Source organism: Amblyraja radiata, chromosome 22 (assembly GCF_010909765.2).
Source record: "Amblyraja radiata isolate CabotCenter1 chromosome 22, sAmbRad1.1.pri, whole genome shotgun sequence".
Lineage (NCBI taxonomy): Eukaryota > Metazoa > Chordata > Chondrichthyes > Rajiformes > Rajidae > Amblyraja > Amblyraja radiata.
In genome coordinates, this window is record NC_045977.1 from 43,585,701 (window position 1) to 43,609,220 (window position 23,520).

The 23,520-nt window shown below is 44.5% G+C and overlaps 1 protein-coding gene across 1 annotated transcript in view; it reads left to right on the plus strand.

The window, feature by feature from the left end:
• The window catches only part of smg1 (SMG1 nonsense mediated mRNA decay associated PI3K related kinase), a 153,093-nt gene that overhangs the window by 5,152 nt on the left and 124,421 nt on the right, over positions 1–23,520 (plus strand). The window contains exons 2-9 of the mRNA XM_033041229.1: positions 5,350–5,513; positions 16,808–16,960; positions 17,745–17,881; positions 18,112–18,170; positions 21,014–21,227; positions 21,559–21,684; positions 21,767–21,839; positions 22,054–22,151. Coding sequence (XP_032897120.1) covers positions 5,350–5,513; positions 16,808–16,960; positions 17,745–17,881; positions 18,112–18,170; positions 21,014–21,227; positions 21,559–21,684; positions 21,767–21,839; positions 22,054–22,151 — 1,024 coding nt within the window. The remainder of the gene's footprint in view (positions 1–5,349; positions 5,514–16,807; positions 16,961–17,744; positions 17,882–18,111; positions 18,171–21,013; positions 21,228–21,558; positions 21,685–21,766; positions 21,840–22,053; positions 22,152–23,520) is intronic.

Here is a 23,520-nt window from a genome sequence, read left to right on the forward strand (position 1 = left end):
AACCTATCTATTCCCTTCAAGATTTTATATACCTTTATATGATCAACCCTCAGCCTCCTGAGCTCCAAGAAATAAACACCTAGTATCCCTATAGCTCAGGCGCTCCAGTCCTGGTGACATCCTCACTAAATCTTCTCTGCATACTTTCCAGCTTACAATCAATCAATCAGTTTTATTCATCACATTGCACATAAAGTGCAAGTGAAATGAATTTGCCAGCAGCTGTACAATGATAAAGAACACACAAAAACACACTAAAAATTTAACACAAACCTCCACCACAGCATTCATCACTGTGGTGAAGGCACAAAATTTGGCCAGTCCTCCTCCATTTTCCCCCGTGGTCGGGATCTCAACTCTCTGCAGCCACCGCTGCGGGCGTCTGGATGTACAGACAGGTAAAAGTCCAGGTGCCATGAAAGTGAGTTAATGAGATGTGCCATGAGTTAATGAGATGTGCCATGAAAGTGAGTTTCTTATTGAAGAGTAGAAGGTAAAGAAATCACTAAGAGTAAATAAATCAAAAGAGGCAGTTGGAGAGCAGTGTCAAACCTCAAGAACCAAACCTCAAATCTTACTTTACAAAAAAGGACACATAGTAATGGAGGAACTTAGCGGGTCATTCAACATCTCTGGAGAACATAGATAGGTGACAATAGACAATAGGTGCAGGATTAGGCCATTTGGCCTTTCAAGCCAGCACCGTCATTCAATGTGCTCATCGCTGACCATCCACAATCAGTACCCCGTTCCTGCCTTCTCCCCATATCCCCTCACTCCGCTATCTTCAAGAGCCCTATCTAGTCTCTCTTGAAAGTTTCCAGAGAACCGGCCTCCACTGCTCTCTGAGGCAGAGAATTCCACAGACTCACAATTCTCTGTGTGAAAAAGTGTTTCCTCATCTCCGTTCTAAATGGCTTACCCCTTAGTCTTAAACTGTGGCCCCTGGTTCTGGACTCCCCCAACATCGGGAACATGTTTCCTGTTTCTAGCGTGTCCAAACCCTTAATAATCTTATATGTATCAATAAGATTGCCTCTCATCCTTCTAAATTCCAGAGCATGCAAGCCCAGCCGCTCCATTCTATCAACATATGACAGTTCTGCAATCCCGGGAATTAATCATGTAAACCTACGCTGCACTCCCTCAATAGGGACTTCGGCTTGTACACGCTAGAATTTAGAAGATTGAGGGGGGATCTTATAGAAACTTACAAAATTCTTAAGGGGTTGGACAGGCTAGATGCAGGAAGATTATTCCCGATGTTGGGGAAGTCCAGAACTAGGGGTCACAGTTTAAGGATAAGAGGGAAGTCTTTTAGGACCGAGATGAGAAAATCATTTTTTTACACAGAGAGTGGTGAATCTGTGGAATTCTCTGCCACAGAAGGTAGTTGAGGCCAGTACATTGGCTATATTTAAGAGGGAGTTAGATGTGGCCCTTGTGGCTAAAGGGATCAGGGGGTATGGAGAGAAGGCAGGGATGGGATACTGAGATCATATCGAATGGCGGTGCAGGCACGAAGGGCCGAATGGCCTACTCCTGCACCTATTTTCTATGTTTCTAATAGCAAGAATGTCCTTCCTTAATTTTGGAGACCAAAACTGCACACAATACTCCAGGTGTGGTCTCACTAGGGACCTGTACAACTGCAGAAGGACCTCTTTGCTCCTATACTCAACTCCTCTTGTTATGAAGGCCAGCATGCCATTTGCTTTCTTCACTGCCTACTGTACCTGCACGCTTACTTTCATGGACTGATGAACAAGGACCCCCCAGATCCCATTGTGCATCCTCTTTTCCCAACTTGACACCATTTAGATATTAATCTGCCTTCCTGTTTTTGCCACCAAAGTGGATAACCTCACTTTTATCCACATTAAACTGCATCTGCCATGTATCTGCCCACTCACCCAACCTGTCCAAGTCACTCTGCATCCTCATAGCATCCTCCTCACAGTTCACACTGCCACCAACTTTGTGTCATCTACATATTTGCTAATATTACTTTTAATCCCTTCATCTAAATCATTAATATGTATTGTAAATAACTGCGGTCCCAGCACCGAACCTTGCGGTACCCCACTAGTCACTGCCTGCCATCTGAAAGGGTCCTGTTAATCACTACTCTTTGTTTCCTGTCTGCCAACCAAACTTCTATCCATGTCAGCACCCTTCCCCCAATACCATGTGCTTTAATTTTGTGCATTAATCTCCTATGTGGGAGCTTATCGAAGGCTTTCTGAAAGTCTAGGTACACTAGGTACGTCCAGGTGATGCTTCGGGTCGGAACATTATGATGTCATGAAGATGTGAGATACCTGTCTTCAACAGTCAGAACAGGGGGGTTACTGCAGAGGTTGCAGAGGAGATTATGTCTGAGATGGAGAGGTTTAGTTATTAGGATAGACTATAGAGAGATTATGTTTGTCCTCCTTGGGGCATGATGGGAGATATATATTGAGGTATATAAAATTAAGAAGGGTATAGAAATGGTACACTGTTGCAAAGCTTCCTCCATATTCAGATTAGTGTAGAGGGAGTGCAGAGAAGGTTCACCAGACTGATTCCTGGGATGTCAGGACTGTCTTATGAAGAAAGACTGGATAGACTTGATTTATACTCTCTAGAATTTAGGAGATTGAGAGGGGATCTTATAGAAACTTACAAAATTCTTAAGGGGCTGGACAGGCTAGATGCAGGAAGATTGTTCCCGATGTTGGGGAAGTCCAGGACAAGGGGCCACAGCTTAAGGATAAGGGGAAATCCTTTAAAACCGAGAGGAGAAAAACTTTTTTTCACACAGAGAGTGGTGAATCTCTGGAACTCTCTGCCACAGAGGGTAGTTGAGGCCAGTTCATTGGCTATATTTAAGAGGGAGTTAGATGTGGCCCTTGTGGCTAAGGGGATCAGAGGGTATGGAGAGAAGGCAGGTACGGGATACTGAGTTGGATGATCAGCCATGATCATATTGAATGGCGGTGCAGGCTCGAAGGGCCGAATGGCCTACTCCTGCACCTAATTTCTATGTTTCTATGTATACCAGAGTGCGCTGACATTTCTTTTTCGCATGCAGCTCATAGGTATATGCGGTAATGATAAATACTGCAATAAAAAGTACAAAACAGTAAAAGTGTGCAAAGATTGCAGTGTCGAGTGTGTTTAAATTGTCATGTGCACTGGGGCCAGAGCAATGAAATTCTTACTGGCTGCAGCTTTACAGGCACATCAAACGCAACAAATTAGTATGCAATAATTATCAGTTATTCTCGGTAAACAAGTCCATGATAGTGCAAGCCAAGGTACGCGGTGCAACTTCACTACAAAGTGCAGAGTATGCAGTGCTAATGTAGTGTTGTAGTTAGGATTGTGCAGGGTGCTCAAGAGCCTGATGGAAGAAGCTATCCTTGATGTGTAGGAAAGAACTGCAGACGCTGGTTTAAATCAAAGGTCAGCACAAAAAGCTGGAGTAACTCAGCGGGACAGGCAGCATCTCTGGAGAGAAGGAATGGGTGATGTTTTGGGTCGAGACCCTTCTTCAGACTGATCAATCTATCCTTGATGCTGGATATAATGGTTTTCAGGATCTTCCAAAAGGTAGCATGACTGGGATGTTGTGGGTGTTTGATATTAACTGCTTTCTTGAGGTAAAGCTTCCTGTGTAGCCCTTTGATGGTGAGGGGATTGATACCTGTGATGGACTGGGCAATGTCCAATACTTCATGCAGCCTAGTTCATTCTGATTGTTTGAATTACTGAACCAGGCCGTGATGCAACCATTCAGTATACTCTCCACCATACAGGAACTTAAATCTCATCACTTTCTCCACCACCGTCCTGCCGATGAAGACATTGCCGATCATCTTTCTCTCTCTGAGGGCGACAATCAACTTTTTGGTCTTGCTTGTTCTGGCACTACTCAACCAGATTATCAATATCCCTCCTGTACTCTGATTCATCATTCCCCTAATGGGCAGCATTATTGGAAAATTTAGAGAAGGTGTTGGAGCTGAATTGTGGGTAGAGGGAGAACAGAGCACTGGACTGAGCAAGCAGCTGTGAGGCACTGCTGTGCTAATTGCCTTTGAGGATGAGGTGTTGTCAATTCGTTCTGATTGAGGTTGCTGATGAGGAAGTCAGTTACATGGGGAGAGCAGAGGTTCAGTTCAGAGTTTGAAGATAAGTTTGGGAAGGATGATGGTGTTGAACGCCAAGCTGTAGTCGATGACCAACAGACATGTGTTCCTGAATCTGTAGTAGTGAAAAAAAATGAAGTAAGGCAACAGAATGAGGTATTCTAAGAATAAGAGTATTTGGCAGCATCTCCAAAAAGGTGTGAAAGATATATTCAGGAGTCTGATAGCAATAAGGAAGAAGCTGTTCTTAAGCTTGGACATCAGGGTTTTTTGTAATCTAGGGGATTTATAATTATGAATCTTGCCCCAGAGCATTGCAAAGATGTGCCATATAGAAAAAAATGCAATTACAAATTAAATCCTTTGTTGGGTTTTTGTTTTGGCATGATTTCTGTCAGAGTGCGATTAAATCTCTAAATGTGATTATGGTGTATATTCTAAAGAACTTGTGAATAGGATAACATCGACATGATGTAGGAGGTGTCAATGGTCCCTTATATTCTAGGTCCACTCACGGTGATCATGTTAATCCATTTTGTCCTAATTTATTTATTTATTTTCTTAGCTTGTTTTCTCACACCTGCCCATTAACATTCTCTCAACCTCTTTCTTCACCTCTTCCCCCCTGGAATATTTTGCCCATTATCCACCCACAATATGATAACTTGCCTGCAAATTAAATATGTGGAATCCAGAAGGGAACACCGGGAAAAGTGTTGTTTTCCTCAACAGATATTGGACAATAGAGGCTTATAACAACTGGAGCATAGAAAAGTATGAGATAATAAGATATCAAGTGGGGAGTTTGAGTGCATGTGGAGAAAAAGTTTCCCATATGGAAGAATCTGGAATCAAGGTCACAGTTTTTAAAATAAGGGATAATATTTAAGACATGAAGCACAGTTTTTTTTTCTGACGATCCCTGGTCCCTGCACTCATCCTCAAAGATTAAAAGCAGTCTCTGAATGCAGATTTGAGTTACATAGTTGTGATCTTATTAAATGGCAGAGCCAATTTAGCAACTAAAGGAGGAGTTGTGTGGCTACCCTTGCTCCTTGTATCTAATTCTCTGCTGGACTTTTACAATAGTAAAGTTTTCAAAAGATAGACTGTGGAAAAACACTTTTTTTGATATTATTTACTGTCCTTGCAATTATTATAACTACGACCATATCTGTTCCTATACCTTTACTTTCATGTGTTTCTAATTTAGGATTGACATTGCGACAGCCGATCAAGACAATTTGAAGTATCCTTTGGCCAGGGATCGGGGCAGTTCTGCCTCATACGGATTGCATTCTACCAGTTCTGCCAGCGTGTCTCGACATAGACATGATGACATTCGAATCCTCACTGGATTTCAAAATGAAGAAGGGGGTAAGACAGCTTAATGCTTCAGTTGTTTTCTACTTTTCTATATTGCATTATTTTAACATTTGTTTTGTGTAAATTAAGATTTGTTTATTTTCTGTATACGATAATGCTTCTATTCCAGAACCAGGGGCCACAGTTTAAGAATAAGGGGTAAGCCATTTAGAACAGAGGCGAGGAAACACTTTTTCTCACAGAGTTGTGAGTCTGTGGAATTCTCTGCCTCAGAGGGTGGTGAAGGCCGGTTCTCTGGATACTTTCAAGAGAGAACTAGATAGGGCTCTTAGAAGGCCACCCGACCCGTGGAGCTGGAGAACGCCACCCGACCCGTGGAGCTGGAGAACGCCACCCGACCCGTGGAGCTGGAGAACGCCACCCGACCCGTGGAGCTGGAGAACGCCACCCGACCCGTGGAGCTGGAGAACGCTACCCGACCCGTGGAGCTGGAGAACGCCACCCGACCTGTCTCATTGTTCCTGCTCCCTAAGTACTCCCCACTCATCAGACGGGTTAAACCAACTGTGAGGACAGTTAAAGTCTGGTCAGAGTAAGCGGACTTCACACTTCAGCAGTGTTTTGGAAACACTGACTGGAAGGCGTTTGCAGCCCAGGCCACCCTTGACTCCCACACGCACATTGATTCCTACACATCCTCTGTTCTGGACTTTATAAACTCCACCATCAATAGTGTCACCTCCCTCAAACAGGTGACCATATTCCCGAATCATAAGCCATGGATGAACAGCGAGGTCAGGCTACTGTGATGGCCTGGATGCCTTGCCACATGCGTCGGGGGTCGGAGTTGTTGTTGAAGTGCTCCTCAATCCTGAGCTTATGGCAGTGCTTGGCCTTCTTGATGCCCCTCTTCAGGTCTGTGCATTTATGTAAATAAAGCATGGTGCACGGATTCCACCATCATCGAGAGTCACTGCTCAGCTAACCTTGAGTTCGCACGTAAAGCTGCTGGCCCTGACGGCATCCCCGGGCGCGTGCTCAGGGCCTGTGCTGCGCAGCTGACAGACGCCTGGACTGACATCTTCAACCTGTCACTTGCCCAAGCAGTTGTCCCCACGTGCCTTAAAGCCACCTCCATCGTGCCAGTGCCAAAACACTCCACTGCGGCAAGCCTCAACTACTTCCGCCCAGTTGCACTTACCCCCATCATCACCAAGTGCTTCGAGAGGCTGGTCCTGGCACACCTCAAAAGCTGCCTACCCCCCACACTGGATCCCTATCAGTTTGCCTACCACAAGAACAGGAGTACGGAGGATGCCATCTCAACGGCAATTCACTCCGCCCTCTCCCACCTCGACAACAGAGACACTTACGTAAGAATGCTGTTCATCGATTACAGCTCAGCATTCAACACCATTATACCATCAAAACTGATCACCAAACTCGGTAGGTACACAAAATTGCTGGGGAATTTTGTGTACTTCCTACTGGGAGTTCCCTTTTGAGCACCAAACTCGGTAACCTGGGCATCGACCCCTCCCTCTGCAACTGGATACTGGACTTTCTAACCAACAGACCCCAGTCTGTTAGGTTAGACAAGCACACCTCTTCAACCCTCACCCTGAACACCGGTGTTCCACAGGGCTGTGTGCTGAGCCCCCTCCTCTACTCCCTCTTCACCTATGACTGCACACCTGTACATGGTACTAACACCATCATCAAGTATGCAGATGATACAACGGTGATTGGCCTCATCAGCAACAACGATGAGTCGGCCTACAGGGAGGAGGTCCAGCACTTAGCAGCATGGTGCGCTGACAACAACCTGGCCCTTAACTCCAAGAAGACCAAGGAGCTCATTGTAGACTTCAGGAAGTCCAGGGGCGGCACGCACACCCCCATCCACATTAACGGGACGGAGGTGGAACGTGTTTCTAGCTTCAGGTTCCTGGGAGTCAACATCTCCGATGACCTCTCTTGGACCCACAATACCTCAACTCTGATCAAGAAGGCTCACCAGCGTCTCTTCTTCCTGAGGAGACTGAAGAAGGTCCATCTGTCTCCTCAGGTCCTGGTGAACTTCTACCGCTGCACCATCGAGAGCATCCTTACCAACTGCATCACAGTATGGTATGGCAACTGCTCTGTCTCCGACCGGAAGGCATTGCAGAGGGTGGTGAAAATTGCCCAACGCATCACCGGTTCCTCGCTCCCCTCCATTGAGTCTGTCCAAAGCAAGCATTGTCTGCGGAGGGCGCTCAGCATCGCCAAGGACTGCTCTCACCCCAACCACGGACTGTTTACCTTCCTACCATCCGGGAGGCGCTACAGGTCTCTCCGTTGCCGAACCAGCAGGTCCAGGAACAGCTTCTTCCCGGCGGCTGTCACTCTACACAACAACGTACCTCGGTGACTGCCAATCACCCCCCCCCCCCCCCCCCCCCCCCCCCCCCGGACACTCATTATTATTTATTCAAATCATTTGCTATGTCGCTCTTCCAGGGAGATGCTAAATGCATTTCGTTGTCTCTGTACTGTACACTGACAATGACAATTAAAATTGAATCTGAATCTGAATCTGAATCTAAAGATAGCGGAGTCAGGGGAAATGGCGAGAAGGCAGGAGCGGGGTACTGATTGGGGATGATCAGCCATGATCACATTGAATGGCGGTGCTGGCTCGAAGGGCCGAATGGCCTACTCCTGCACCTATTGTCTATTAAGTAGATTTATAAATCCTTTGCTGGCGAATACATGGAATAATCTGGAGTAACTCAGCGGGGACAGGCAACATCTCTGGAGAGAAGGAATGGGTGACGTTTCGGGTCGAGAACCTTCTTCAGACTGGAGACATCAGACCAACCTCAGTCTCGACCTGAAACGTCTCCCATTCCTTCTCGCCAGACATGTTGCCTGTCCCACTGCGTTAGTCCAGCATTTTGTGTCTATCTTCGGTTTAAATCAGCATCTGCAGGTCCTTCCTACACATAGAATTATCTCATGGATCTCTACATTTTTAAAATAAGAATCTGACACTTCAGATTTGGTGTACTAATGAAGGTTGTGTAATGAAAATTGAAGGTACTAAAATCTGAACATGATGCATCACTATCAACGGTTCAAGAAAGTTGAAGGTAAAATTTCAGATATTAAAAAAAGTTCTCATAATTTCACTTTGTACTTCAAAGATAGTTGTTATTCTTCTTTGTGCAATTTTGTGCCAGATTTTAAGTGGCACATATATTTTCCCCATTGGAATATGGGCATTACTGGCAAGCCTGGCAGTTATTAGCCTGCCTTGACTGTCCTGAGGAAGTGGTGTGCCAAATGGGTAGATGGATAAAAAAAACCTAAGAGAATTGTATACCTGTTTCTGCAGTGGGGCTGCAAATGAGTAAGGATTGTATATTTCCTTCTCTGAATACAACTTTTTTAAAATTTCAAAATATGCTTTATTCGAGAAATAAATATACAATACATGATCCATACAAAACTCCATCTGACATTCTCGGAGGCTATACATACATTCAATACAGTTTCCCCCAAATCACAATTTTTACCCCACACCCTTGCCACTCATGTTGCCCACTGGCGTGGAATCCCTTCCCTTATTTTGAGGGGCGTCTCCACAACACCCTGCCCCCCATGTACAGCAGCGGAAGGACCCTAGACTGGTCCTCCCCCACCGAGCCTTGGTGTTGGCTGCACCGAGCTTCAGGGCATACCTCAGCACGTACACTCCTGCAGTCTGCAGCGAGCCAGTCGGCAACATTCCCCGACGGACATCTCGCTCTGCTGGGTGGTCAACAACGCTCGGGCAGACCAAAGAGTGTATTTCACCGAGTTGATGACCTTCCAGCAGTCTGTAAATCACAGAATCCTCTGTGACGGAGCTGTTCGGAATAAATCGTGACCGGGACTCTTGCAGACCTCTCCAGACTCTCTTTGCGAATCCACACTCTGCAAAGACGCGGGCAACCGTCTCCTCTCCGTAGCAGCCGTCCCGTGGGTAGCGTAATGAGGTTCCGACGGTGCAGGAAGGATCTGACTGGGAGGGCTCCCCTCACCTCCAGCCAAGCCAGGTCATGGTGCTTGTTGGTGAGTTCTGTCAATGAGGCATTTTGCCAGACAAGCTGGGCAGTCAGCTCTGGGAACCACGCCACAGGATCCATGGAGTAATTTCCCTGCGGTGCCTGCAGGACGTTCCGTGCTGACCACTGCCCGATGGACTTGTGGTCAAAGTGTTGGTCCGGAAGAACCTTTCCACGGACGACAGATGGTGCGGCAATGTCCAGCTGACTGGTACATTGCGTGGCATCTGCGCCAGGCCCATCCTTCGCAACACCAGGGACAGGTAGAACCTCAGCAGGTAATGACACTTGGTGCCTACGTGCCTTGGCTCTACGCTCCGCCTGATACAGCCAAACACGAAGGTGGCCATCAAGGTGAGGGCGACGTTGGGCCCGTCGCACCTGGTCCATCCTCGACCCCCAGATGAACTGGAAGACGGCCCGGGGAGATCCCTGTGGCGTAGGAGGGAGGGACAGGCCACACTTGCGCCAAGTACAGCAGCCCCGAGAGCACCTCACCTGATGACCACATTTTTCCCTGTTATGGAGAGGGAGTGTTGCTTCCACAGCTCCAGTTTCTTCCCCACCTTGGCTATCCGCTCCAACCAATTCTTGTCACACGCCTCAGCCCCTCCGAACCAGATCCCCAGCACCTTCAAGAAGTCAGGCTTGATGGTGAAGGGGACGGAAGATCGATCAGGCCAGTTGGCAGAACATGGCATCGCTGTTCCTGTGGTTCACCCTGGCTCCCGCGGCCGACTCAAACTGGTCGCAGATGCTGATCAATCTGCGGACCGACCCTGGATCCGAGCAGAAGACGGCGCCATCGTCCATATACAGGGAGGTTTTGACCTGGGTGCCCCCACTGCCTGGCAATGTCACTCCTCTTATGCTCTCATTCTTTCCGATGGACTCAGCAAAAGGTTCCATACAACAGACGTACAAGACAGGGGAGAGAGGGCAACCCTACCTGACTCCAGACCTGACGGGGAAGCTGCCTGATTCCCACCCATTGATTTGGACTGCACTACAGATATCGGTGTAGAGCAGTTGGATCCAATTCCTGATTCCCTCCCCAAAGCCCATTTTGGAGAGCACGTCCCTCATGTGCGTGTGTGATATCCTGTCGAAGGCCTTCTCCTGGTCCAAGCTGACTAGGCAGGCATCCACCCGTCTGTCCTGCACGTAGGCAATGGTATCTCTCAGCAGCGCCAGGCTGTCTGATATTTTCCTGCCAGGTACAGCACAGGTTTGGTCGGGGTGGATCACCCATCCTAGAGCCGACTTGAACCGATGGTGATGGCCTTAGACAGGATCTTGTAATCAACATTCAACAATGTGATGGGTCTCCAATTCTTTATATCATTCATCTCCCCCTTCTGCTTGTTGATTAGGGTGATGCTGCCCTTCCTCATGGAGTCTGACATGCTGCCGGCTAGAAGCACGTCGTTGTACACTTCCAGCAGGTCCTGGCCCACCCAGTCCCACACAGCCGATTACAATTCGGCCGGTAAGCCATCGCTTCCGGGAGTTTTACTCGCGTCAAAGGAACGGATGGAGCCAGTCAGCTACTCTAGGGTCAGTGGTTGGTCCAGATTCACCCGCTTGCTGTCCTCCAAGACCTCCATGATAGAGGACATGAAGTTCTGGGAGGCGGTGCTGTCTGTGGCCTTTCTTTCGTACAAATCCGTATAAAAGGATTTTCATATCCTCAGCATATCCGTCTGCAAGGATGTTACCGAGCCGTCGTCCTCCCTAAGGCTGTTCATCAAAGAGCTCCCCCTGTGAACCTTATGGAAGAAGAAGTGTGAGCACGTCTCATCCTGCTCCACGTGGCGGACCCTGGATCGGAAGATGATCTTGGTGGATTCAGAGATAAAGAGCCGAGCTTGCCGGGCCTTCAACTCTCTTAAGTGCCTCCCTCACATCCACCCCTCTCGACTGCAGAAGGAGCAGTTGCTGCGAATCTGTCTGGAGTTGACACAATTCCCTCTGTCTTGCTCTCTGAACCCCTTTAAATATGAAGAACCTTTTGATGTTCTCCTAGGTTGCTTCTCACCAGTGTGTTGGGGAGTCAAAGAGGGGCTTCACCGTTCTCCAACATGTGTAGTCCCTCTTTAGCTCCTCAATGTTCTCTGGGGTCAACAGCTTCACATTTAACTTCCAAGTGCCTCTGCCTCTATAGGTCCTCCTGTAGGTGACAGGAAGCCCGAAGGAGGCAATGGTCAGAGAAGAACACCGGCGTGAGGTCGGTGTGTCTGACTGTGACGGCCTTCGACATGAAGAGGAAGTCTATCCGGGACCGGACTGAACCGTCTGATCTCGACCAGGTGAACCACGACTGGGACCCGCCTGCAGGGTTGCTGAAGATATCGCGCAGCTTTGCGTCTTTTACCGTCTCCATCAGGAACTTGGAGGTGCTGTCCAGTCTGTTGTCGGCACTGCCGGATCGTCCAGCCGCATCGATGATGCAGTTGAAGTCACTGGCCAGAACGAGCTGCCGGGACGTGGCCAGTAGCACTGGGAGCTGCTGGAGAACGGCCAGCCGCTCGCTCTGCACGGGTGAGGCATACACATTAATCAGCCGGAGCGGAGAGCCACGGTACATAACATCCACCACGAGGAGACGTCCCCCAACCACCTCCCTGACCTCAGTGATGGTGAAGTTCCCTCCCCGCAGCAAGATCCCCAGGCCGGAAGCACGACAATCATTGCCCCCCGACCACACCGACAGTCCGTGGGGCCACCAGCTCGACCACCTCCGATAGCAGCGGAGGTGTGGCAGCCCGCACTCCTGCAGAAAAGTCACGTCCGCCTTGACCTTGGCCAGGTGCTGCAATGCGTTCACACATCGTGCAGTTCTTCACACTGCACACATTTAATGATGCCAGTTTTAGCTCCATTGTCCTTTAGAGTCACTGACCGACATCTTGTCCCCTCATGCCCACCGCTTTGGTGAATTGCAGCACCGTTTCGGGGCTCAGGTACTGGGTGCCGGTATCCTCAAGGAGGGGGGTTTCCTCTGGCGTAAACGAAGTTGTTGTCGGGGGGGGCTCTCCTTGTTCCACTCCCTTCTGGGCGTACCACCCCCTCCGTCTCCTGTAGCTGGGGTACGGTGGCTGCTGCATTGCTCCCGGTCTCCTGAAGCTGGGACCCATTGGCCGCTGTACTGCTCCCGGTCTCCCGGAGCTGGGGGACAATAGGCGTGGCCTTTCCCTTTTCGGTCTCCTCACTTGTTTTCTTCCTCTGCCTCCGTCGTCGGGTCTTCGATGTTGCCTCATCCTCCGACGAGGAGAGGTTGCTGGCGTTGGTCTGGGAAAGAACTCTTCATCGACTTTCCCGTCCCTTCTGGCCTTGGCTCTTTGGGCAGAAACCTCCGGTGTTTCTTCCTGTTCACCACCTGCGTAGGTGCAGGCTCTTTTAGGGCAGGCCCTGTAAAGATGGCCTGCCTCCCCGCACAGGTTGCAGTTCTTGCTGACTTGGCAGTCCTTTGTCTCTTGGTCCTCCAGCTTGCAGTTCTTGCAGAGAACTGCACTGCATTGGGCTGTCACATGCCCAGGCTTGTTGCATTTCCTGCACACCTTGGGATGCCCAGCATAGCTCATGTACCCTCGGTTCCCTCCGATAGCGAACACGGAGGGAGGGTGGATGATGGCTCCCTTCTCGTCCACCCTCAGCTTCACCTTGACTTACAGCTTGCTCGTCCAGATCCCGAACAGGTCCTTCACATCCACATAGCTCACTGCTACCTTGACATAACGAGCCAGTAAGGTGAGGGCATCCAATACTGGCACATAAGGATCCACGATCCTCGATCCTTGTCCTGGGCGGACCACCAGAACTGTTCTGATGAGAACAGACAGTCTCTCTTACTCAAGTAGCAACCGATACTGCACTTGATCTTAGCCAAAAGGCCGGAAAGCGATTCTCTGAATACAACACTTTCGAGTTCTCTGGTCTGATGTTGGCTCCCTTTTCACTTTGGGGAAAAGCAAGAGACTTTGGGGAAGGTTGGGGAACATCAGGATGAGGTGGCACTGATTGGTTGCGATGATTTATTGTGTATATTTAGGTTGTAAAAAGCATCAGTTATTTGTGACTCTTAAGTGGGTTTCATAGCTTCTGGAAGCTGCTGGCCTTTCATGTAGAAGGGAGAGTGAAAAGGTCATAAGTAAAAGGACCAGAATTAGGCTATTTGGCCCATCGTCTACTCTGCCATTCAATCAAGGCTGATCTATCTCTCCCTCCTAACACCATTCTCCTGCCTTCTCCCCATAACCGCTGACACCCGTACTAATCAAGAACCCGTACTAACCCAGAAAAGACTGGAGCTCCAAGTTTTGCACACTAGGTAATGAACATTGCAATATGGAGATATTCTAAACTTGGATTATATGTTACTGCCTCCTTATGCTCACTTGAAGGCTTCAAAGGAGCAATGTTTCATTTGAGATTTAATTTATTGCATTTGCATAATGGAATATCAACTGGCATCAAGAAATTGCCTATTTTCACAAGAGTTAATGATTTAATCATTATGATTAGAGGGTATTGATGCCCACAAGAGGGGTTGGCACAATGCTGAGATGGTAGGAATATTTAAAGATTATTATTAACAAAAAAGTGAATGTTTTACTTCTTGCAAGTCTATGCAGCCACTGATCTTGCCTCCTTGAAGATTTCTTCATTCAATCACTCCTTCCTAACTTCAGCTAAATATTGATAATTGATTTTGAAATTTGTTAAACACTTTAGATTTTTTTTACATTTAAAGGTAAATACGAATTAACAGTGTATCCTCCAGATAGTTTGTGTTTTGAAACAGTACTCCTTTTACGTCGAGTACATGCCTTGCATGCAGTTGCAAGACAAATACGGTTGTCTTAGTAAGGTAGACGAAAATGCTGGAGAAACTCAGCGGGTGAGGCAGCATCTATGGAGCGAAGGAAATAGGCAACGTTTCGGGTCGAAACCCTTCTTCAGACTTTGTCTTAGTAGGGGATTTGAACTTTCCCAATATAGACTGGGCTGTCGTAGTGCCAAGGGCTTGGATAGGGTAAAATTTGCCAATTGTGTCTAGGAAATATGTAGAGGGCCCTACAAGGGAGAGGGAAAAGCTTGCAATACTCTTAGGAAATTGGGAATGGCAAGTCATAGAGTGATACAGTGTGGAAACAAGCCCTTCAGCCCAACTTGCCCACACCGGCCAACATGTCCCAGCTACACTTGTCCCACCTGCCTGCGCTTGGTCCATATCTCTCCAAACTTGTCCTATCCATGTAGCCTCAACTGCCTCCTCTGGCAGCTGGCCCTTGATTATCCTACACTGGGCAAGAGATTCTGTGCATCTCTCCGATCTATTTGTCTCATGATTTTATACACCTCTATAAGATCACCCCTCATCCTCCTGCGCTCCAAGGAATAGAGACCCAGTTTACTCAACCTCTCCCGATAGCTCAGATCCTCTAGCCCTGCAAACATCCTCGTAAAGTGAGGAAAAGCAAGTGACTGAAATGTCCGTGGGTGAGCCTTCTGGGACAAGCGATCACTGTTCTATTAGTTTTTAAATAGTTATGGATAAAGACAGGGTAGGTCCACAAGTTAAAATTCCGAATTGGGGCAAGGCTATATTTGATGGTGTTAGACAAGAACTTGCTCTTGGAGTAGGTTGTTTGCCTGGCAAAGGAACACCCGGAAAGTAAGATTTTAAAACAAAAGTGGGTTGACGAGTCAGGGCATGCATGAGGTGAAGGGCGGGAGAAAGGAAGCTTGGATGACCAGAGAAATTGAGGCTCTGGTCAGAAGAAAGGAGGCATGGGACAGGCTGCAGAGATCAAATATATTCTTGGAGGAGTTTTGGGAACTGAGGAGTATACTTAAAATCAGAGGGCAAGAGGGGAGCAGGAGATGGTTCTGGCAAATAATATTAAGGAAAATCCAAAGAGATTTTATGTACGTTAAGGGCAAGAAGATAATAAGAGAAGGGAATAAAGCCCCTCAGAAACCAAGACGGTCATCTCTGTGTGGAGTCGCAGGAGATGGGCACGGTCCTCTAGGTATTTCAGACATGAAGACTGGGCAACTTGGCACAGTTAATGGAGATGTCTTGAGGACAGTCCATATTGTGGTTGTGGAGATGCTAGATATAATAGGGCGTATGAAGGTAGATAAATCTCCCGGGGCTGACATATCCAAGGTTAATCTTTGGAAGCTAGAGAAAGAATTGCAGGGACCCTGGGTGAGATATGTGAATCATCATTAGACGCAGTTGAGGCGCTGGAAGAATGGAAGGTGGCTAATGTTTTGCCTCTATTTAAGAAGAGCTGCAAGGAAAAGATGGGAAGGCTTTTTGACCACTCGATCTACCTGTGATGCCACTTTCAACGTACTATACACCTGTACTCTTAGATCTGTCTGGTTTACAACATTCCTCAGAGCCCTACCATTCACTGTCGGTCCTGCCCATGTTAGTGGTCCCAAAACCATATGGAGACTTTGTAAAGGGTGCAGAGGAGGTTTAGCAGAATGACGATGCCTAGATTAAGGCATATTAGCTACAGGGGGAGGTTGGACAGGCTTGTATTGTTTTCTCTGGAACGCTGGATAACTGATTGAAGTATATAAAATTATTATGAGAGGCATAGATAGGAAAGACTGTCAGAAACTTTTTCCCAGGATAGAATAATCAAATACTAGAGGGCATAGATGTAAAGTTATAGCTTTAAAGAGAGGCAAAGTTTAAAGGTTTTTATTAATACAGGGTGACAAGTGCTTGGCATATGCTTCAGGGGGTCAGGCACGTGCCTGCTGGGGGTGATGGGTGAGGCAGATACGATAATGGCATTTAAGTGATTTTGTGGATCAGCATATGGATATGCAGGGAATTGAGGGATAGGAATTATGTGCAGGCAGATTAATCGGTCTTTGCATCATGTGCGGCCCAGATATTGTGGGCCAATAGGCCAATTTTTGTGCTGTATTCTCTGTTCTATAGTAGAATCCTCTGTTATTAAGAATGGATTCTTTAGAAAACATATTTCCAGATATTTAACACTTGCCTATTTATGCAATAGATTTTAGGGAACATGTTTCAAGGGGTGTAGATATGCTTTTCTATCCCTGAATATAGTGGGAATGTCCAACATATTTATTTTAAAAGCCATGATCGTAGAAGTGCTCTGCTCTGCATCTTAAAGTTTGACATGACTGTAATTTTAGAAGATGGAAAGGTGCTGCAGTTTTTGCCATCTGAGCAAATGTAATTTTCTTTTACAGGCAGATATGATGTCAATGGAGGACTTGGTGAAAATGCTTATGGTCGGAAGTCGTTGGGGCAAGAGCTGAGAGTTAACAATGTGACCACTGATGTAAGCAGCATTCAGCATGGGAGTCGTGCTTTAGCCACAAAGGAGATGAGGAAATCACAGGGTAAACATTTTTTTTAAACTTGATAACTGGATCAAAATTACTTTTGACTGGAAAGGTATTGTGCAAAGCATGTTCAGTGTTGCAGATAGACTATGGTAGCATTTAACAAAAAAATTAAGAAGGTGGAATGTTTGCAAAAATCTTTGCAAGTAGAAACCACTTTTATGAAGGGTGAAACCCAGATTCTCCACAATGATTAAAATTTGAAAGAATTACAGATGCTGGAAGTCAGAAGTACAGAAAATACTGGAAATACTCAGCAGTTAATATTTCAAGACCTTTATCAGAACTGGGAAGTAGAGTAGTTTTCAATGGCAGAGATGGTGAGGAGGGACAGGCAAGCAAGGGGAATATTTATGTTAAGAGTATGACCAAATGAATTGCTGTTGCACAAATGAGATTATGCCACATTGATATCTGGATTAACTATCGAAGTGTAAAGTGTAAAGGTTTCATAGATCGTAACACCTATTCCTTTGTATATGGAAGATTTTGGGTGTTTCAAGGTAGAAGAGTTATAGGTGAACACGCTCTTCAGATGGAAGAGTCCAAGACTTACACTTACTTACATAAAGGAAAAGAGAAATCAGGTCACCAACTTCACTAAAAATGAATCACATTTGATGTTTTAATTGATTGTGTCGGTGGGGTATGGGGAGCACTGTGAATAAAGCATAGAATATTACCACTAAATGGAAGAATGGGTTAAATTGGCTAATTAGCTTTATCCACTTTTGATTTTATTCAACTTATTTTTTTAAGCCTTGTACTTGTTACGTTACAGAACGATCTTTATCTTATTCTGATGAGTCTCGACTGTCCAATCTTTTGCGGAGGATTTCCCGTGAAGATGACAGAGAGCGTCGGCTGGCTACAATAAAGCAATTGAGAGAGTTTATTCAGCAGCCAGAAAACAAAGTGGTGAGTTGAAATGGAAGAGATATTTCTATTTTGCAGCATTTTAGAGACGTCAAAATGCTTATAATGGAAGGCTAATACAGTATTGCTAACGTTTCTTGAATTGCTGCTATTCATGTGCAGTAGTTTCTAAGTTTCCAAGTCGCTTGGATGTATGGCTTCTGGTTGTTTTGAAAATATGGGTCGTTGAAAAATCCATCCAATTTTGTGTAATTGCATTTTTGTTATTGCAGGTTCTAATTAAGCAATTAGATAATGCCTTGAATGCTATACAGGATGTGCTGAATGAAAGGTATGTAAAGGACAAAACTTTGCTCAAAAATGTTATGTTTATATGCCTGTATTACAATTGTTAGCAACAAAACCGGTTCATGGATTATACTTGTTTTAGTCACTGTAGTCCAGTGAGCCCCTTCAGTTCACTAGGACTATGTTGACTCTTTTTGCCTATCTACACTTATGCCTTTTCCCTGTATAATCACAATATAATTCCATGCCTTCCTACTGAAGTCTAAGAGCCTAAAAGCGTGCTACCAGACCCAAGAACAGTTTATTTCTGGCTATTATTAGACTCTTGAACTGACCTCTAATGATGAACTGATCTTCCAATCTACCTTATTTTGGCCCTTGTACTATTTTTAACTGTACTTTTTCTGTAGCTGTAACACTATATTCTGCAGATAGACACAACAAGCTGGAGTAACTCAGCAGAACAGGCAGCATCTCTGGAGAGAAGGAATGGATGACGATTCTGGTCGAGATTCTTCTTCAGATTAGTTAGGAATAAGGGGAACGAGAAATATATAGAGGATGATGTAGAACAGTGCTTCTTAAACTGGTGAATGGTTCACCCAAGGGCAAATTAAATTTTTTGGGGGGAATGAAACTAGAGGGGTGAATGAAGGGTGAATGACTTAATTTATGCAGATATTTATATATTTTTTCTATACTTAAAGGCATTGCCATTAAAGTGGTTAGTAAGCTCTTATTGGTTTTAATGGCAGTGGAGCTGGAAATTTGATATGTTTTTTTCTCTCTACTTATGGTTTTCTAATTCCAAAGTAGCAGGATATTTCCCAAATTTACTGTAATATAACCTTTTAAGGAAGACCAGACGAGCTAGTGGGCAACATTTATAAATGGCAACACTGGAGCATTGCCGTAGACAACTGTTGAACTGTAACTTTACTTTGTGTAGCAGTTTAGTTACCAAAATTGATATTTGGTGGTTTTATGAGCTTTCGTCGGGGAGAGTTATAGAAAGTTATGTTAGTTGGATACTAATATATTAAATCACATACTCCATGGTTTTTAGAGTTTTCCAAGATAAAAACTGCAGTAATCAAAGCCTGAAAGGGTAGGATGGGACTGAAGCCCAGTGTTTAGACATTGGAATGGTTTTTTGTCATTCTAATCAAATGATTTTCCAACTCCAGTGATAATGAGAGACTCACTCCTAGTTTTCTGTTAGCTGTTTGTGGGGTGTAAACGAGAAGCTAGTGCGACGTGGGTGGGGGAGGGATAGAGAGAGACGGAATGCCAGGGTTACATGAAGTTAGAGAAATTAAAATTCATACAACTGGGCTGTAAGCTGCCAAAGCGAAATATGAGATGTTGTTTCTCCAATTTGCATTTAACCTCACTCTGATAATGGAGGAGACCTAGGACAGAAAGGTCAGTGTTTGAATGGGAAGGAGAATTAAAGTGTTTAGCAACGGGTGGTCAGGTAGGTTCAAGCGGACTGAGCGAAGGTGTTCAGCGAAACGATTGCCCAGTCTACGTTTGGACTCGCTGCTGTATGAGAGTCCACATCTTGAACAATAGATACAGTGGATGAGGTTGAAGGAGGTGCATGCGGCAATAATATACCAATATTAATGCCTCTTAATGTCACTCCGTTGCCTTCGTTCTTGGGAAAAGTAGCTTGGATTATCAAATTTCTCCCTATTAATACATTTCTCCAATTCAGGCACCACCTGGCCAATCTCCTCTGTATTCTCTTCAGCCCAATCACATCCAGCCTATCATGTCGTGACCAGAATTGCGCACAATGCCATACCAGTGCTTTAGATAACGTCCCAACCTTTATGGTTTATGCCCTGACCTATGAAGGCAAGCATGCCATATGCCACTTTCAACTTGTATTAAATGTTACCCTAGAATTCATTTTAAAGTTTATTAATTTTTATTGGGTGGATGTTTGGGTCTCCACAGATTGCTGTTTGGTGCAGGTTATGTGTGGTGATGTGAGTAGACTGAAATGAAAGTCATGCAAATATTATTTTTTAACTAAGGCAAAACACTGCACTCCCAATATTTTCACTGATCAATTTAGTTCCTATTTTTCTTTTCTAATCCTATATTGCTTCCCAACATAGCATCTGAAATTGGGAGAGCAAACAATCAGTGATGACTAGGTGTGTAGGAAAGAACTGCAGATGCTGGTTTAAATCGAAGGTGGACACAAAATGCTGGAGTAACCCAGCGGGTCAGGCAGCATCTCTGAAGAGAAGGAATGTGTGACGTTTCGAGTTGAGACCCTTCTTCAGACTTGATCAGACATCAGTCTGAAGAAGGGTCTTGACCTCTCCAGTGATGCTGCCTGACCCACTGGGTTACTCTAGCATTTTGTGTCTACAATCAGTGATGACTGTTTGTTGGTTCTCTAACAAAAGTATTCAAGTGTTTTTTGAGGTATAATGGATGGGACCTCACTTGGAAAATTCTTTGATATATTACTTTATTAGACCAGGGTACTGTTCTACAAAAAGGATTAAAGAGTGATGGAATGTATCATCCTTGGACAAAGGCCATTGTGTAAGGTCCAATTAGGTATTTATAATGTTCAGAAACAATTAAAAAAATATGGCTGCATCAAAATTCTCAAAGGTTTCATGTTTATTTCCCGTTTTGGAAAGTGCAAAAGGATTCATGAGCAAAGTTGCTTTTGTGCATCTCTTACCATAAAGATCTGGTTAATTCCCCATCTTGGACAAATTATAGAATATTTCTGGTGTCTAATTTGCCTTGTATATGTTTTTAAAACAATCTTCTGTGGTTAGCTCTAATTCTCCAATGTCTTTGATTTATTCATTTCTATGCAGTTATTAATATTATTGAATTTGTCTCTAACAGTAGTAAGCTACTCCATGAACTACGACAAGAAGGAGCTAGTTGTCTTGGCTTGCTGTGTGTATCTTTAAGTTATGAAGCTGAGAAGATCTTTAAGTGGATTTTTAGCAAGTTTAGCTCTTCCACCAAAGATGAGGTAAAACTTCTATACTTGTGTGCTACCTACAAAGCACTGGAAACCGCAGGAGAAAAGAAGGCATTTTCATCTGTAATGCAGGTTAGTCTTTAATTTTTTAATTTCATTCATAAGGAATGCTAAATGTCTTGGTTCACATTCATTTTAATTATTTGTAGAAACTAACTTGTGATCATATACTATCTTTGTTTATGATATGATTTGGGGAAAATTAGGGAAACATTTGTTTAAATATATACAGCACTTGTTACAATTTAATTTTTCAAAATATTGTGTGTAATCTTCATTGAGAACGTAATGTACTTTAGAATTTCCAAAAAGCATGGAAAATGCAAACATATCTTTAGCTTCAAATGTACTCTTGCAATAAAATAGCATTTATTTTGTTGGTACTAAATCTTATTTTTCCTAGCTGGTGATGATCAGCCTACAGACCGTATTGGAAAACGTAGACACTCCGGAGCTACTGTGTCAGTGTGTGAAATGTATTTTGTTGGTGGCTCGTTGTTATCCACATATATTTAGTACAAACTTTAGGGTAAGAATAATGAAATAAATGGGATTTATATATTCTGGGATTTTTAGCTGCAAATTAATAATGATGCTTTTGAATTTCAAAGGACACTGTAGATATACTTGTTGGCTGGCATATAGATCACACCCAGAAGCAATCCCTTACGCAGCAGGTGTCAGGTACGTTAATTTTATTCATTAAAATAGTATGTTCTCAGATTATGACCGAATACTTTCAGAAAATAGCTAGCTAATTGACAGCTTATCAAGGTGACATTGACAAGATAAAAATTGTAATTCAGAACAAGCTAATCAATTAAATGTCATTTCACTTTATGTATTTATACTAACAGCATTAAGATAACTTAAAAGGGGCCTTTGGTTCATTCCATAGGTTGGCTGCAGTGCTTGGAGCAATTCTGGGTTGCTGATCTTGGATTTTCTACGACCCTTCTGGGACAGTTTTTGGAAGACATGGAGGCTTATGCTGAGGTATAACAGACTTATAGAAATGTTAAAGGTGTGAAAATTAGGTTTATATTCAAGTAAAAAATGGGATGTGTTGCAGGGCACTATATATGCTTTTCTCATTGCTTCTGCTCTATCTACATATCTGGTTCAAACATTTTGGTTGAAATAACCAATGATCTATATCCTAATATCTTAATAACAATAATTATTAATTTTCTATTGACCTTTGAAACTGCAGATTATTATCATAGTTAAGGACGTGGAAAAGAGTCTTTCCATAATTTCAGATATTTGAATGCTTGTATATAATTACTTGTCCATATAATTCAGTGTCTGGTAATTTGTACAAAAGTTACCTGGGAAATGGTAATAACACCACTGTTATTATTACACTCTTAGTGTGGCTTTACAGAAAAAACTGCTAAAATCTGGAAGGCATTATTATGACAACTCAGACCTTAACTAACCAGATTAAATAAGCTGCATTATGGTAATTGGTGTTGCGGGCTGCAGGGATGCCATTTTGGTATTCTGGAGTTTATATGTTCTAGAAACAGAATGAGGCCATTTGTCCAATCAAGTCTCTGCCATTCAATCATGGCTGATCTTTCCCTCAATCCCATTCTCCTGCCTTCGCCCCATAACCCCCGACACCCATACTAATCAAGAATCTGTCAATCTCCACCGTAAAGATATACTCTGACGGCCTGCACAGCTGTCTGGCATGAATCCCACTATTGTCTTGGACAGTTCAAAGAAACAAATTTGGTTTAAATGGTAGTTTAGAGATCCTACAAATGTAATTTAATGCAGGAATGTGTGAAAATGTCCACTCTTGGGGGAAAAAAAGAAGCTATTTAAATGTGAAGAGGTTACAAAGCTCTTGCAGGGGGATCTGGGTATTCTAATGTATGATTTGCAAAAGGCTATTATGGATATACAGCATGGAATTACAAACCCAAATGACCATTTATTGTTCATGGAATTGAATGCAAAAGTAGAGTGGTTATGCCTCACATATATCTCTTCTGGAGCATTATACATAATTGTAGTTGCCACCGTTTCAGACAAGTCTTTCTGGACCAATATCTGGAATTGAAAGATTGACAAAAGACTGTGCAAGCTAGTCTTGTATCCACTGGAGTTCAGAAGAGTAGATTAAACTGAAATGTACATGACCCAGAGGGGTATTGACTGGGAGGATGTGAGAAACATGTTTCCTTGTTTAGAAGAATCTTAAACCCAGAGACTAGTTTTAAAAATAAGAGATCATCCATATCAATAGGGCAGCACAGCGCTACAGCCGTACAATTGCTGCCTTATAATGCCAGAGACCCAGGTTCGATCCTGATTCCGGGCGTTATCTATACAGAGTTAGTGCATTCTCACT